Source organism: Haemorhous mexicanus, chromosome 8 (genome assembly GCF_027477595.1).
Source record: "Haemorhous mexicanus isolate bHaeMex1 chromosome 8, bHaeMex1.pri, whole genome shotgun sequence".
NCBI lineage: Eukaryota > Metazoa > Chordata > Aves > Passeriformes > Fringillidae > Haemorhous > Haemorhous mexicanus.
In genome coordinates, this window is record NC_082348.1 from 11321995 (window position 1) to 11338828 (window position 16834).

The 16834-nt window shown below is 47.0% G+C and overlaps 1 protein-coding gene across 1 annotated transcript in view; it reads left to right on the forward strand.

The window, feature by feature from the left end:
* Nucleotides 1-1016: 1016 nt before the first annotated feature.
* Nucleotides 1017-16834, forward strand: part of LOC132330290 (rho guanine nucleotide exchange factor 17-like) — a 45608-nt gene continuing 29790 nt past the window's right edge. The window contains exons 1-2 of the mRNA XM_059852354.1: nt 1017-1023; nt 1650-1962. Of these exons, the coding sequence (XP_059708337.1) occupies nt 1017-1023; nt 1650-1962 (320 nt within the window). The remainder of the gene's footprint in view (nt 1024-1649; nt 1963-16834) is intronic.

Sequence of the window (16834 nt, forward strand, 5' to 3'; positions counted from 1 at the left end):
AGCTCTGAGCTGAGGACAAGAGATAACCCTGATGCTATTTCACCCCTTGCCTCTGAGTCTTCTACTGCCCATTTCCATGGGAGCAGAATCTGGTACAAACATCTGCTCTCTGCTGCAGAGTATCATATATATCGAGTACCAGGAGAGACAAAAGCTTTCTCCGAGTAGCGGAATCTGGTCTATTTATAAATTAGCACGCAGCGGAAAAGGAGGCAGCTCATTGCAGGGGGAGCTGCAAAGACCATCACAATAGATCTCCAAGTTCTCCTTATCATCCTTCTTTACAGGACAATAACACCAGATCATCCTCCAAGCGTCCTTGTGTCCAGTGAAAAACCCTTTAAGGAGGAGATTGTTTACTGACACGAGCAATATATGGGCCCAGATTGACGAAGGGGAGCTAAAGGACAGCTGCCTGCTGTCCCCTCTCCCCTGCTCTCCCTGAAGGTAGGGCTTGGTTTACCCTAGGTGCCTTCTTGGGACAGAATGGCAAAGTCTGGTGGATGAAGACCAAGGACAAGACACCACAGCTCTGGCAGTTTTCCCCAGTTGAGCCAGAGAACATCTCTGCAACCTTGAGCACATTCTGTCTCTGTCTTTTCCTCTGACACATGAGGCTTACTAAAGAAGTTTCATATGTTTTATTCGTAATTTAAGAGCCTTCAGTGGAGGATGCCGTAAGCCCAGTGCCACTGAAATCCCTTTCTACTAAGGTTAAATAGGAGTTTGACAGACCCCAGAAAGAAAAAAAAAAATGTATAATCAGGCATTGAACACATAGAAAGAGTTCAGGGTTGCTATGCTATTTATTTCTCTCCACAATCAACTTTTCTCTGCAGAATTTAGGTTTTTTTCTAATTAATGTCTTCAAACAGAAACAATGCCTTTACTTAGTCTGGATCGCTTAAAAAAACTCATGAATGTGAGCAATTCTGATCAGCGACCTTCCTTTTAACACGTCTCACCAGTCCAGAGCCTGCCTGTTCAGAATGAGATGAACACAGGCACACGTGTACATGTCCGGTAACAAGACTCAGCTCAATCTAGCATTACATGATAGAGCCAGTGAACTGCAGTACATAATCCTAGAAACAATCAACATAACTATTAATTAGCCAAGTCCTTACTGACTGAAAGGGAAGAGGTTCAAGCTGTCATGGTTATCCCTAAAATGAATGGTAAATAGTTGTAAATTCAGGATACAATTCGTTCCTCGCCCAGGAACAGGGATAAACGAAGGCGTTACCATTGCCTTGGCTTTATTCTCACAGCAGCTCCCCTCTTTCCAGAGAGACTGCCCGTCACGTGTAGAGCCTGTAGCGGCTGATGCAGGAAGATAGTCAGGAGAGTCACCAGAGCCGTGCTTGCTGTAGGACAAAAGAACGTGCGATCTGTGACCGGAGATAGGGACTCCCGAGGTGGCCAGTCTAAAGAAAAGCTACCGGATATGGAAAATGAGGGATCCCAAGCACCGTAAGAGGAAGCCGAGGGCTAATCTAAGCCGCGCTCGGAACTGCCCGGCACTCTGGGGAAGGAGGGGCGCAGGGCTGGGGAGAAGGGCGGGCGCCAAGAGACGAGCGCCCTAAAGCCGAGGCTGCAGGGCCGTCTCCTCCCAGCCCCGCGGGGACCCCCCTGCCCTGTCTCCCCAGCACCGCCAGCTCCCGGCCCCGTGGGGACGCCCCGCTCCGTACCCTCAGCCCCGCTCGGGGCGGGCCCTGCGGGGACCCCCCGCTCCGTCCCCTCAGCACCGCCCGCTCTGTCCCCTCGGCCCTCTCGGGGCGGGGCGCTGGGGCCGGTACCTCGCCCGAGCCGCGCCCGCCGTTGCCGTGGCGACGGGCTAAGCCGGGCCTGCGAGCGGCGGGCGCCGAGGGGCCGGGCCGGAGCCGACCCGCGGCTCGGCGCTGCCGGGGCGGGCATGCACAACAAAGGCGGCGGGCGACGCGTCCCGGGCGGGCTCCGCAGGTAGGCAGGTGCGGGCGGCGGGCGGGCGGGTCCCTCTCGGCAGCCAGTCCCGCAGGACGTGTCCCCACCGCCCTGCTGTGAGGGGAGAGCGACCGGGGCGCGAGCTCCTTCTTCAGCCTCAGCCCCGGCCCCACCTCACCTTGCGGGCGCGGGGCTGCAACAAAGGCAAATGGCTGCGTGGCGGGGAGGGCTGCGGGACTGCTCATGGAGCGCTCTGTGGTTTATCGGTGCGCTGGGTCTCGTTCCCCGGGTCCAGCGGGGCCCCTCGGGTCCTACCGGCAGCTCGGCGCCCAGCGGGGGGACCCGGAGCGGGGCGATACACGCGCTTCCCAAGCCCTTCCACACCTGCCCCGGCTGACACCTGCTCGCTGCCGGGGTCCCGCATGTGTCCGCACCCCGCACTCGCTCGCTCCTCGCCCCAGCAGCGAGGGCTCCGCTGGCGCAGCACGGGCCGGAGCGCTCTGCCCGTGAGCTGGTCCGGGCGAGCCCGGCCGCAGCTCTCGGCTCCTTAAACTGCACCCGCAGGGACAGAGAGCTTTGCAGTCGGCAGCAGAGAGCCTCGGAGATGCCTGGGGGCTTTTAGTCCTGTGCAAGGTGGGATATCGTGTGCTGGTACGGTTCTAGGCTGAGTTAAATCGTTGGGAAGGGGTGGCTGGGCAGCACCTGGCTCTTTAAATCTGCGAAGTCCCAGTGAGTCATTTCTTAATTAATTTCCATGTGATTTCAGCTCCAAGACGCGTTCTCCCAAATTCATAATAGGTTTTGATACCTGAGATGTTAGCAGGAGCATCAGTTTGAATACAGAGAGGTAGAAGTTTTACTGCATTATTGAAAACAGAATTCCCTTGAGGAAAATCTCAAAAATCTGCTCCTACCATTTACATTTACACTGCAGCAAGGCAGCACTGGGTGCATCTACACTTTTGCCTTTCCTCATTTCATAGTCATTGTGGCACTGAAAAGCATTGTAAACAGCTCTGCTTGTTTGTTGGTATTATAGTAAGGCCTGAGGGCTTGGTAGTGGTTTCTTTCACTCATGCGTCTCAAAATGCTTCACAGACATCAATTAAGACTGGGAGCACTACTGCAAATCTGGGGAGGTTTTATTGATCTCATTTTACAGATGAAGGAGCAGATAAGAGACCTAGAAAGATTTAAGTCAAATCCAGAACCTAAGCACAGATTCAAAATTCCCTATTTAGGGTGCTGTTCCCCACCTTACTTTAAAAAATTTTCTCCTAATTTCACTGGCTGCTCCCTAAGATGGTTTAGGCAGTGTCAGCCACGTATGCTCTGGAATTCTGAGATACTGCTCTTGTATATTGCCAAAAGTGATGCACCTCTAGTGCCACACTGTTGAGAATAATGGTTTCTGAGTAAAACAAGTCTCTCTTATTTGGTTTATGCTGAGCTAGAACCCAAGAGCTCTGTTGTGAGCAAGGATGCATTAGCAAGGCAGTAAAGCTTACACAGAGCTGATGAGCCAGATACAGAAAGCCTGGGTGTCTGCTGTGGTTTCTTTGGTAGAATCCCTTAAAAAGAGACACAGTCTCTCCTCGCTAAGGCTCTTTGAAGGGTATATTGCCAAAAGCAAAATAAGTGATTCCTATTGTGCCTGAAACTGCAAAGACTCCTGATCCTAGCCTGGTTTTTGAGTCTGTCCACTTGCTTTCATGGCCCAGACGGGAGATGGACTGTGTTTGAGATCTGGTTCACATCCTTAGGCATTGCTTATATTGATCTGTTTTAAGGCCTTTAGCCAGAGAACCCCAGCTGTAGTCTCAGATTTAAGGCTTGCCTCTATCTGTAGAGCACTGTACAAGGTAACAACGGTAGCCCTGAAGCATTTATAAAGTTTTAAGCTCCTTAAGCTTCATCTGTGTAAGAAAAGCCTACTGTAGACTAGGTGATGATGCACAGCTCCCAGTAGTCAGTGAGAAAAGGGAAAGGATTGCTTTTATGGATTTTCTGAGTTTATTATCCATTGCGGGCTTGCTGAGTCTGATTTAGTCTCACAAGATAGTCTGGAAATCCTGATTTCTTAATATCTAAGTTTGTAGGAGATCACGTTGCACTTCAAATACAGCTTCCCCAACTAAACAGTTACCATCTAACCTCAAACACCTCAGTGATGCAGGTGCAAGAAGCTTTGCTTGCATTGCAACTCTGATTGATGGCAGGCAAGATATAGCATCACAGTTGGTTTCCTTTCCAGTGTTTCAGAGGACAGTTCTTTTAGAGGAGAGACAGCAAGCATAGCTCCAGGGCCTCCATGGCTGGGCATCAGCCAATTACTGTCATATCAGATTAGCTCTATGGCACATCAGTGCACATTTATGTTAATACAGATGCAACATGACTGTTCCATAGTATTGATGGAATTACTGTGTTTACAGCCCTATAACATGACTAATTGAAAGGGAGGTTCTGATGACAAAACCATGGACTTCGGAGGTGATTTCTTCTGTAGCTTTTGAATGGGCCAGTTTGGAGTTAAGAAATAAACTACTGGAGGACATAACCCAGCTTTTATTTTCCATTGATGCAGTTACCATTTTGGCAAGCTCTTGGAGGAAAAAAAAATCCTCTATCATAAAAGAAACAGGAAGATCTTAACGGGATTTTTTCCACCTTGCCAAGATCCTGTTGCAGTATAACCTGTGCTGCTGTTGCTGTTTCTTGGCCTACAACTAAAGATCTAACCTGCCTGTGCCCTGCAGGAGTGTAGCCCTTGGAACCAGCCTGGACATTTCCTCAGCTGCCACTGCAGTGAGCACATTCTCCTTGTCCAGAGCAGCTTGGCAGCAGCAGTCGTGGGTGTTAGTGAGATGAGGAGGCATCAGCACTCCATAGCCAGGATTGGAAAGCTGTCCACAGCTTGATGACTTTTCTGCTCCCATGTCACCTGCCAACATTCAAAGGAGGTACCTGTTTGTCTCTGGGAATAAACTGGGCACCTCTGCCCAGCATCTCCACAAGTTTTGTAGTCCCTGCTTCATAATTAGCCCAGTCTCATCTTCCATCTGTTTTTCAGTTTGCAGTGGCCCTCACAGCTGGTTCCTGGCAGCCATTATCACCTTCCAGCACAGGAACAGCTTTAGCTCTGAGTCTTGGGAGGATGGACAGGGTCGTCAGGATTAGTGAGATAAGGAAAAATAACAAAGAGGTAGAAAAACAGGTACATGGACACAGAGAGGGAAGGTGGGCTGAGAATGTGTATGACAGTGAGGACAAAATGAAGTGACAGGTGGGAGGCACTGCAGATCTTGAGTCTTTGTGGGAGTCACAGACAAAGTGGGATGTGGAGGGAGTCAGCTTGTAGGAACAGGGTGAGAGATCTCTGCTGCCAGAGACAGATTGCATTACAGCTGCCAGCCCCTGCCCAGGCTTCAGAATGTTCAGCCAGCCTGAGCCACTGCACAGGGCTGTGCAGCATTTGTTATTTTCCAGACATGCTCCTGTAAGTTACAGCACCAAAGGGTGAGTATTTCTGGGAACTGTGTGGGGGTCAGTAACCTTGTCCACAGCTCTGTCCCTGCTAGGGAAGGGCCCTGGGAAAACCGGTGGCACCACAGCAGGCACCAGCATCTGTTACATGAGGAGGAGTGATTTGCTGCTCAAGGACAGAAAGGACAGTGGAAAGTCTGTGATTTCAGGAATTAGTTGTGAAAAGCTGGGATCCTCGGGCTGAGGTAATAAGAATAGCTGGAGAATTAGGCAATTCCCATATTCATGAGCTGACTGCAGTTCCTTTGCCAAGGCTGTATTAAATACACCAAGGGGCAGAGGAGTTTTCTGGCTTTGCTGACAGCTGCTTCAAGGTGAAGCACAAGGGGAAAAAAATCTCCACTGTCTGCTGATATCCGCTTTGCCATGTAACATCTCAGGGCCCTTTGCAGATCTTTTGGAACCGGTGTTTATTTTCACATTCTAGAAATAACTTGTTTGGGAACTCAGTGGTACCTGTCCTAAGGATTTCTCTCCAGAAGGGGACTAAAGGTTCTAAAGCTTTTGAAAGAAACCCTGTCCTAAATGGGAAGTCAAGGAGCAGCAGTAAATTTTTTCTTACAAAGAAAAAACATGGCTTTGTGTTTTTAGCTAGAGAGAGTGTCTACGCCCTTGCCTTTTCTGCTGTTGAAATGCTTAAAGATACGTGTAAGCAAAAATCCATTTTTCCTTTGGGATATGAAGCTTCAGCAGATGGTGGTGGGAGTTTGCAGGCTCGGTTCTTTGTCAGTGCTTGCAGAAGCAGCCTGACACTGCACTAGCTGTGGATGCAATGCTAGAGCTGCTCCAGTCAGACACTGTGCAGCCCATCTTGTGGCTTCCCTGACGTCTGGGAGCAGTGCTGGCAGTCTCCTGTCAAAAGTCTCCTGTGGTAATTTGTTTACCACACAGCAATCCTACTGTTTCTGTAGGCATGTTTAGGAAGCCAGTTAGCAACTGAAAGATGACAGTGGCTTTGACCACAATCAAGTGATTCACAAGACTCAGAGTACACACAGCTGGACTTTTCATGCAAGGTTCTTCCCTGAGGAAAAAGGGAATTAAAGACCCTCAGACACTGAGCAGAGACAGCTCCATTCAGACCTAGCACAGAAATGATACACATTAATTTCTAATATCACAGCCTGTTGGAGCTGTTGTGTCAGATTTATTTGCTGGCTTCCTAGCTTATTGAAAGGACAACTTCCCTACCATTCCCTCTACTCAAGTCCTTGCTTATCTTAAGGATCATTACATCTCAAGCCTTTCTCAATGAACAGACCTTGCAGAGAGGTCTAGAGACAGAGCAGTGGTTCAGAGTTTGGCTGGAGCAGAATTAGCACTAGCCATGGCTGGTACTGGATTGAAGCTGAGCCCCCTTGACCAACAGGGTGTCAGTGCCTGGAGATATCACTCAGCTCTGTGCTGAAATACTGCTCTTGTTTGTGGTGGTGCTGTTTGTGGATCCTTCCAGCCTGCTTCTAGGAGTACACAGAAGCAACCCCTTTTAAAAGGAGGTCTGTCTTGAAAGAGCCTTTCCAAGAAAGTGCCTTGTAAGAACCTGGGAGGTAACTGCTTCTCATAAAGGATCAATAGAGTTTCACTGCTAATCTGTGCTGTGGTAGTTTAACATGAAAAAAACCCCTCAGGCCTGAGCTGGGACCTCTCAGTTACAGGCAGATGAGAGCACTCCCTCAGGAGTCTTGGTTTGCAGTGCTTAACTGTTTTGCACTGATGTGCCCCCTTTTTTACCACAGCTGTTGCAACAGCTCTGTTCTCTGTGGACAATCAGGGCTCAGGTTTCCACAACACAAGACAACCTGTCAGTAAGCCCCAGTGTGGCACTTCTCCTATTTAAGGGAGAAATAGCTTTGGAAATTGGTGCTTTATGATTGCAGAAGCCATACCTGCTGTGGGGAGACCACACAACACAGTACTTCAGCTTCCCTAAAAGCTTGGTATCACTGAAAAAAAGCATCAGCCAAAGTCACAGGAGAGAAAAAGAAAGAAAATCTGGTTTTGAAAGAGGAATGGGTAGGCCATGGACTCCTTTGCACTGATAAGCAGCCTCTGAGCTGATCAGCTTTTTAAGATTGAGGTGCAGAGCTCACTTGTTTGTGAGCTCTGATCTGCCTCTGGAGTTTTTGAGCACCTTCCAATAGGAAGAGTCGATGTCTCATTCCTGGCTCTGAGAACCAGATCTGCTAACTCAACCGCCAGTCCTGTCTCTCAGTGAGGATCTTCTACCCTTTATTCTGGGTTCTGTTCTTACCCGGGTACCACAGAGTTCCCAAGGGTGACAGTCATTGCTTGTCTACACAGTGCTGTGATATTTCTGGTCACATGCAGACAGTGGAGCAATAACTCTGCAACACTTTTTATTCTGGCTCTCAGCACACTACTCAGGCTATTCTTCATTACAGCAGTAGCATGAAGTAAATCCATAAAACAGAGCTAACCTGGCCAGAAGCAGCTGCAGGCACTAGCACAGCCCACAATCATATCAGCAATCCTGTTCATGCTTACAACAGTGCAGCATACATTAGTACATACCTTAGATGTTTTTTTCATTTAGGATGGCTTTTGACCTCCATAGGAAGAAGATCCCTACTCCCCCTGGCCTGTGCAGAGGGATGAGACTCAGAAACTTTATTTCCTCTTTGCCTAAAAGCTATTCTTCTACCTGTATCTCACCTCCTATAAAGACCATCAGAGCACAGTCCCTTTTGAGTGAAGTAATATTCAGATCAAAACTCCAGTTGTACCTCAAGCTAACACTACCTTAAAGAGCAATCCCTTTGAAGAATGTATAAATATCATACAAGTCAGCTCCAAGTTGTTGTAATAGGAAAGGCAGATGAGATTTATATATCTGGAGAGAAGGTCTGCTATTTTCAGGTGGAAATTAGAAAAATAAGGGAGGCTGGCCACTAGATAGGTGCTTATTAAGGGGCAGATTTCTGTTTGCTTTCCTTGCTGGATTGTTTTGAAAGATGCAAGCACCTGGTTTTGGTGAAATGTTGAAGCACATATTGTGATAATATGGCTGTGACTTTTAAGGTGCTGAAGACTTTTAAGAATGAGGCTTTTGTGCTGTTCATTGATGAATCTGAATATGGTTACAGATGTGGATATGTGTCAATAAAGTGGTTGAACTTCTGAAAGGCATACTAAGACCAGGTCAAGTGAGACCTCCACTTTTCCAGACAGTGAACAAGATCATGGTATATCTGGAAATACAACTCTTAGTCCATGGTTCCACCTGCAGGACCGTAGTACACCAATTTGTAAAACGGCATGAACGATTCACTTTGGATTATCTCTGTAGATTACCATAATTATTATATGGTAAACATGTCCATGTGGAAGAGCCCTCAGCAGCACTCTATGTGTGCAGACTGGTGTTTGCCACACATTGTATTTAGTAGCTGCATCATCCTGCTGACATTGGCATAGCTTCCATAGGTGGAAGCCACGCACAGGGTGGGGTGACGGGAGATAAGAGGTTCATAAAGGTGAAAGATGGACAAGCACACTGAGCTGAAATCTTTTGCTGCACACCATCTATAGGACTTCCCCAGACTGATTTTTTCCATCCAGTGCCTCTCTCTTTTAATGGAAGTTTTCAGCTCCTAAACCCCATGAACCAAACTTTGCATGTGCAGCCCCATGCCACTGGCTGTCACCATCAGTTGCCTCTGGGTGCCAGTGTGGCAGCTGCACTGCTGCTTCGTGCTGCACTGTTGGGTAGTTGGACACAGTGCTGTGTGCAGTGATGAGGAATGTGCTTCCTGTGCTTCTCACATCTCCTTCCACTCAATGGGAATCAGGTGCTCCACTGAGTCACGACAGTGCCTCGGCTGTGGGGCAGTAGGGCCTCGCACAGAGTCAAGGTATCAAAGTTTGGGCAGTGAATGCTGCTTCAAGTTGAATTCCTGTCTTATAGCACAGCTCCTGCTTATAATTAACACAGGACTAGAGCAGAGCTGTAATAGGAGTGCAAGTGGCTGTGGCTTTGGGGCAGGTGGTAGTCCTCCTTCAGCTTCTTCGTCAGGGATGTGTGTGGGTCAAAGGATAAGAAGTTTGTAGGAAAACACAGAAAGATGGGTTGAGAGTCTTATCAGGCAACAAGATAGCAGAATGTGCTCTGTGGCAGGAAAAGGCATTTCTTTAGCACCTAAGAGAGCATGTAGCACAGGTGGCTGTGCTTAGGAGTGGAGAGGAGAGAGGAGTGCGAAAGCAGCAGGATAATGCAGGGGAGCATGGAACAGACAGGATGAGGTGACAGCCAGAGTTGATGAATGGAGGTTGTATATTTGCTTGGGAAGTCCTTGAATGGGAGCCCCACATACAAATGCCTGGAGCTTTTGAAAGTCAGCACATCAAGCACCAAAGCAGCAGGTGTGCAACATGACTCCACATGAGGAAGAGCGAGCAGCAGAATGCCTGGCTCCTCAAGAGGTTGTGCTCTTACTCTACCCTGTCCACTCTGCCCATTTTACCATTTCTGCTGCTGTTGGAAATACATAGCATCTGGAAAAAGCAATGCCCTTGTACAGTGCCTTTGGCTTCAGGAGAGTTCCTACAGCGTTGAATTCGCCCCATAGATTTTAATTACTCTCCACTGTGTTAGTAATGAGAGCCAGTGGAATTGTACTGATTTTATTTCCTTTTAATTTGTTATGATGCTCTGGATGCAGATTAAGTTTCGCAGCTCGATACATATTATTGATTCGTCCTGCCTTGTGTTGCAGTAAATGGCTTGAAGAAGGGTGGGCTGATTTCACTGTAGCTTCTCCTGGTAGCTCTGTACCCCAAGCAGTGTCCTCCTCACACTGGCAGTAGCAAAAATCAAGTATCCTTGCTTGCTTCCAAGCAGGTTGTTTACATCTATGCAAATGAGGGTAAACACTAGCCTGTGGTTCTCTGTATGAAGTAGTCTGAGTCTCCCAGCTGCCTTTCTTTTTGGTGTACAGACTGCGAGGACAGATGAGTGGTCATCAAAGCTGCTTGTGTGGGACTACACCCTACTGAGGGATCCTCCTCCACTTTATTTGGAAAAAGACCCAGCACTCCTTGATGCAGAGTATTTAATGTCTTTTTTCCTCTACTCTTACATCACTGAAGTTGTAATGGGGATGAGAAATTGAGCCTGTTTTCCCTTAATACAAAACCCCAACAGAGGTTGAGATCAGGAGGCTGAGACAGTGTCTTGCTGCTTGTAACAGGGATGACTACAAGATGATCTGCAGTCTCATTAGCAGGAATTTGCTCCACAGATCAGTGACACCCCTGGCTCAGTGGAGCCAGGCTGGGCGTGCCCATGCACTGGTGCAAGTGCATGACCAGCCCCAGCCAGGAACCACCTGCTATCTCTCCACCACACAAACTGCTGCTCCTAGCTGCTGCTGGTTTTCTGGGCCTGGCTGCAAACCTGGTGCTCCACCTAATTGAGTCAGCTCACAGGGCAGTGCAGTGCTTGGAAGCAGTAGGGGTGTCTTCTGTCCCCCCTGTGGTGTTCCTATCCTACATCATCTTGGATGGGAGAGATTCAAAGGGGAAAGAAGTTGGACTCAGCAGTCCTGCATCCCTCCACATGCCAGCCCATTGGCACAGACTGCAGCAGGAAACCTGGTGTTCCATGGCTCATCTTAAAAAGCTTCCTTATCCTCAGCCATGCTCAAACCACTACTCTGTGGTGTTCTAACTCTGTGTGTCCTTAGAGCACGAGACCTCTGCGCCCCTCAGCAAGTCCAGAGGGACACTGACTGCATTGCCTGAGTGTCACATCACCAATCTGAGGCCATTGGGTGTCCAGATGCAGTCATTGCACTGCCAGTGAGTAGCCCAACAGGTCAGTGATTATTGTCTGGCTGCTGATGGTTATCAGTGCCTTGGAGCCATTGTTGGAGCAGAAACTGAACCTAGGCCAGAGTAGCTTTGCCTGAAATTAAAGTCTGAACAGTCCCTTCAGATGTGAAATGTTACTTGCTTCTCTTGCAAAATAATCCACCAGTTCTGTGGACAACTCTAATGCATAGGAAGATGTGCACTGACCCTGCAGCCCTGGGCAAGATAAAACAGTGAAGAGGTAAATATCAGTTGGTTGTGTCACACAGCTGACTTCAGGACTCAGAAGCCTATATCCAGTTAAAGCAGACAGGCAATTAACATCAAAAAGTTGAGTCTGGCCTTAACCTAGTGCATGTCAACATGGCTGTTGTAGCTACAAAGGAAGACTCAAATTTATCTCAGTGGGTTTGCCCTTGCACCCTTTATCTCCATCTTGCAGAAGATGCATTTCCAAACTTTTCTGTGTGTCCTTTGTCCATAGAAGCATGGTGGCAGCAGTCTTCTGTTTTCCTTGATCTCCAAAGATACCCTGTGCACCTTCCTGCCAACATCCTGCATATGTGGGCCCCTGAACAACGAGGAACGTCTCTCGCCAGCTTCACGGAAGATACTGGGCAAAATATTTGGCAAATGCATTATAGAAGATCAGAAAATAGCATTAAGCAGAAAAACGGAGGCGAATTGGGGCACAGTGAAAAGTCAGATACAAAGGATTAGATCCCAAACCTCATCATCCTAGGGAGTTTGGGGCAGAATCCTGCAGACCCTCAGCCATGGACACCCATCATACTTTAGCACAGCAGTGTCACTATGTCCTTGTACCTGGCAGCACTTCCCCAGGATACTTGGCATTCATTTAGGAGGAGTAAAAGCTTTGGGGCCTAGTGATTCACCAGAGAAGGTTCTTATGCTGCCTTAGGCAGAGCAGTACAAATACAGGTTTTTGACTTAGTTCCACGATATCCTTAGAGAAAATAGAAAAGCATTTAACATTTCTTTTTCTTTTTGCTGTATAGACAAAGCCAGGTTTCTCACTTAGCTGGGCCATCAGTGGCACTGAGTGTACCTTCAGCACACGACCACCAAGGACAGAATTGGGAGAAAGGCTCTTTTACTCCCTCCCCTTTTACCCCAGAGAAACAAATGTGTCTCTTCAGGCAATTAACAAACTATTTAGTGAACCCTGCCACTCCACTGTCCCCAAAAATCTAGCCAACTCAATTTCATCTATTTTATATCTCTTAGGTTAAAAAAAAACCCAAAACAACAAACAAACTTTAAGAAAAACATCTAAGTTTTCCTACTCTTGATTTATATCATTTGCCTTCCTTTCTGCCTGGAATAAGAAGTAGGTTGCTTTTTGCCCTTCTCTTAATTTTTTTTCACTGTTTGGGCTGGGAAATGAACTCTATCCCAGCTAAAACCTGGTGTATGTTTGAACAGGCTTCAGCTTCCACCCTTCCCCAGAAGGGTTTGCATTGAAATGGACTTTTAATATCTTCCTGAAAACAAATGAGATTGTGTTAGAACTGGTGAAACTCTTGCTTCCCTACTTCTCTTGCAGTCCCTACCTCACAGAATCACCTCAAAGGAAATGGCATTTCCTCCAGGATTTGTGATTTTGTGGTTTTTGTTGTTGGTTTGGGTTTTTAAATAATAAAGTCCTTTACTCTCACCCCCCCAGTGGGAATTCTCTGAAGTACACTCACCTGAGTGTACCTCAGGGATGATGCCTTGCTTAGAGAAAATGCTATAAATACCAGCTGGTCTCCTGCAGGAATAAAGCAAAGGAAGCCATATAGTAACTGCTGTTGTCTGGCAGGTCAGAGGGGCACTGTGCCTCCTAAACCAGCTCCCAAAGCAATTGCGCCTAGTCAGGTCCCCTTTCCAGAAGAGAACAGATGACTCTTAAAAAAATAAAAAAAAAGAAAAAGAAAAAAAAAGGCAAGAAAGAAGGAAAAGGAGAAGAAAATAACAATGAAAGATCAAAAGCAGCTGCAAAGACAGAACTGCACACAGAGTTATGCTGGGTAAAGAGAGGCATGTATGGGTCATGGACTGTTCCTCTGAAACCATAGTCCTGTCCTTGCCTGGACTATGTGTCTCTGGGTTATGCCAGCTTGTGCTCAGACAGTGGCTTGGAGCTCCTACACCTGAGCACAGGTCTCAGAATTAGGTTAATTTCAAGTAATTACACTTCAGTTTTAGGAAATCTTACCTGACTTTCCTTGGTTCTCAGAGACTGCCAGGAGAGTTCTTGCAGATGCTGGAAGGTAGTTTTATTTTGGCCTCTTACAGGTAGTGGAGCTGAAACACAGGAATTGGAGTGTCTTGTCTCAGGAGATCGGGGAGCAGGTATCAGTCTCATATGTTACCAAGTTACAGTTTATTCACAATGTCTCCCACTCTGCAGCTGTGAGAGTTACAGTATTTGCTTCATTCACACACTTCAGGGTGAGAAGTCACAACTTCAGTTTGTGGCTTCTTCAAATGATCTTAACCTATGTCCACAAAAAGCTCAGGAGTGTAAATCAGTGTTGTGTGACCTCCTGCAGAAAGGCTATTAACAGACAGCAGGAAGAGAAAGTGCTGCCTGCATTTCAAGGCAAGGGCGAGTTGGCTTTAATTTTTAAAACACTTTCACAAGTGATTGATGCAGCAGTATTTTTGGAGAGGAGAGGAAACGGACAGTCTTCTGGTGCTATGTAAAATGTCTCGTTAAGCCCATGGTACATCAGAGTACCTTTACCAACATAATTCAGACACTGGCTAAAATCATCTGCTCTGGCTGAAGCAGGAATGGCATCTGGGAGTAAAATCTGGCTTGAGGAAATCAACAAGGCATCACAATCTCTGTATTCATTAGGATCTTAAGTCAAAGGCTGTCTTGTGTTCAGCTGTCTTAATGGTCTAGAGGCAGAGTACCATCAGCATGTCACAAATTCCCAGGTGGAGGACGAAGGAAGACAATGCAGAGCTGGAGCTGAGAATAGTACTGGCTGTGAGGCCAGTTTCCATCATCACCATCATCAGCTGAAAGAGAGAAAGTGTTGGACTTCAGGGAGGGTCTGTAACTGTGGATAGTGGACCCCATACCAGCAGCTGGGAAGCAGGAATATGTCCATTACATCAGTTGGTTTTTCCTCTTTGTTTATTAACTACAATTTCTCTGACCTCTGCAGGACGACATACAGGAAGAGGTGTATCAGCCATTTTATAACAGTGCCTTATTTTGCTGCTGCTTTACATGTTTATCAAAGGTTTTACCATTGACATCAGTGGAGTTAAAAAGAGCTCTTGGTTCATCAAGTGTCCCAGATTAAGTTAGCAGGATTCTGTTCTAGGGCTGCTGACATGCTTCCAAAACCCAGTCCAGCCACTGCCCAGGCTGTGGGTAATTTGATTCTGCTGGTGCTGACAAAAGCCCTGAGCAGCAGCAGAGATTGCACCTCAAAATCTGTGTACTCAAACAGTAGTGCCTACTTCTTAGTGTACCAGGCTGATTTCTTTTCAAGCATAATGATCAGAAAAGCCAACCAGCACCCTCAGACATCCCTAGCTTGTGGTGAATATTGAAAACTTAACTTGATTCCAGTAAGAATTGGGAAAAAATGGAGCTATTATATTCTGCAGAAGTTGATGGCTGAGGCAGAATGTTTCATGCCCTGGCAAATATCAGTGACATTAGCAGGCTGGCTTCCGTTTGAGAGACGTGGGTGATTTTCGCAGCTGGATGACCTCAGCACCAGGAGCCAGGGCCTCTCACTTCACATGGAGAAAGCCCTTCAATCTTTAACTAGCCAATCTTTGACTTCATCTTATTTAAAGATTTTAGGCACTGTGCAGTGCTAAAGAGGATCGTGCTGAGCTCCTATTACCTCAGCAGCAGCTGATATATAATGAATTATTCAAGACTTGCCAGTTCCTTCATCAATTTTAATAAATCAAGTTTTCCACCATGTCCTCAGCAGTGCTGCCAGCTGGGATATGATGAGGTAAGCCCATTATTTCTTGAGGCCTGTTTCATTTGGTCCAGGTTTTCATACCTGAGGGCCTTGATAATAACCAAGGAATTAGCAGCAGACAGTGCTAACTTGGGGTAGATCTACAGGGAGCAGAAGAGACAACAGAACTCCCCTATCTCTCAGGAGATCACAAAGCTCTGTCTTTGCACAGGGAAGGTGACTTTGCTTCTACAGAAACAGACTCAGCTGCTACATGCTGACCCCCAGAGCAGAGTGTCGCCCTTCAGGCAGATGGCCTGGACACCACAGCAGCTCAGGGGCACTTCCCATCTTTCACACAGACTCACTCTCATGGCATTGTTTCTACAGCTCTAATGTTTCTCCAGGGCAGGCACACTGTGATGTTTATGAAACAATCCCGTTTAGGAAGCACCTCTGTGGATCAGCCATCAGTGTAACACATGCATGCATTGCCCCACAAAACTATTAATGTAAACACAAGCAGCACCTCTCCTACACTGCAGACATCCCATCCAGGCTGCTGATAAACTTCTTCACAGAGCAATAGTTCCCACAGCCAACACTGAGCTGAGCTGGTGGCTGTTGTAAAGTGTCTTTCCCTGAGCTTCTGCTCAAACTCAACAACAGAAAATGCTTCCTGACACTGAAGTGCTTGTAGCACTTTCTGTACATCTCTTGAATAGACAGGAACACACTTCTCTGTGTTCATTATCAACCTCAATATTGCACATTCTGTTTTCTGCTTCTCTCCTGACCACATAGGAGCCAATTTCATAAAGGAGTCAAAGGCAAAAAGGTGCTCTTTGTCCCCTGCAGAATTTTTTTTAATTACATTGTGCTGCATGGCATAAAGAGGTGAGAAAAGAAGAAATGGGTCTATTTCTTCTCCTCTGTAAACTGCAGGTTACCCAGGGTAGGGTATTTCTCCAGCCCAGGTCTTGTAGAGGATTTAGCACTTAGGGTCCTTGTCCCTCCTGTACAGAAGCCATGCAGTTTTTACTGGAGAGGAGCAGAGCATTCAGCCCAAACCCATTTCTACTGTGGCTGCATCCAGCTCTGACTCTTCCTGTATTCAGAGAACTTACATTGTCATGAGGACACAATCAGATAGCTGCACTTTACAGCACATGCAGGGAAGGCAGAAATCTTCATACGTGCTTTTATTATCATGTATTTTAGGAGAGGGAAGATGAACTGCTGAGGAGGAGAGAGGCTGGACACAAGCAATGCTCAGAATCAATTGTTTACAGTCCTGGTGATAAATTCAGTGCATGGATTAGTCCATGAGTATCTAACCAGCAGCATCTCTGTGGTGCATCCTCTCATGAATGTGCTTCTGGTGAGGTATCCAAGCAGAGCAGTTTATCCACAGAGCTGGCACCAAAGTTCTGTTTGATTGATAGATGAAAGACAGACCTTACTAAAGAAAGGTCAAAGTTATGAGAGATTTATTGATTTGCTCTTTGGGGATGGACCATAAAAGAATAGTACCTAATTGTGAGAAGTATGAGGGTGGTTCCTCACAGTGTATTAAATAGCAATAGTCA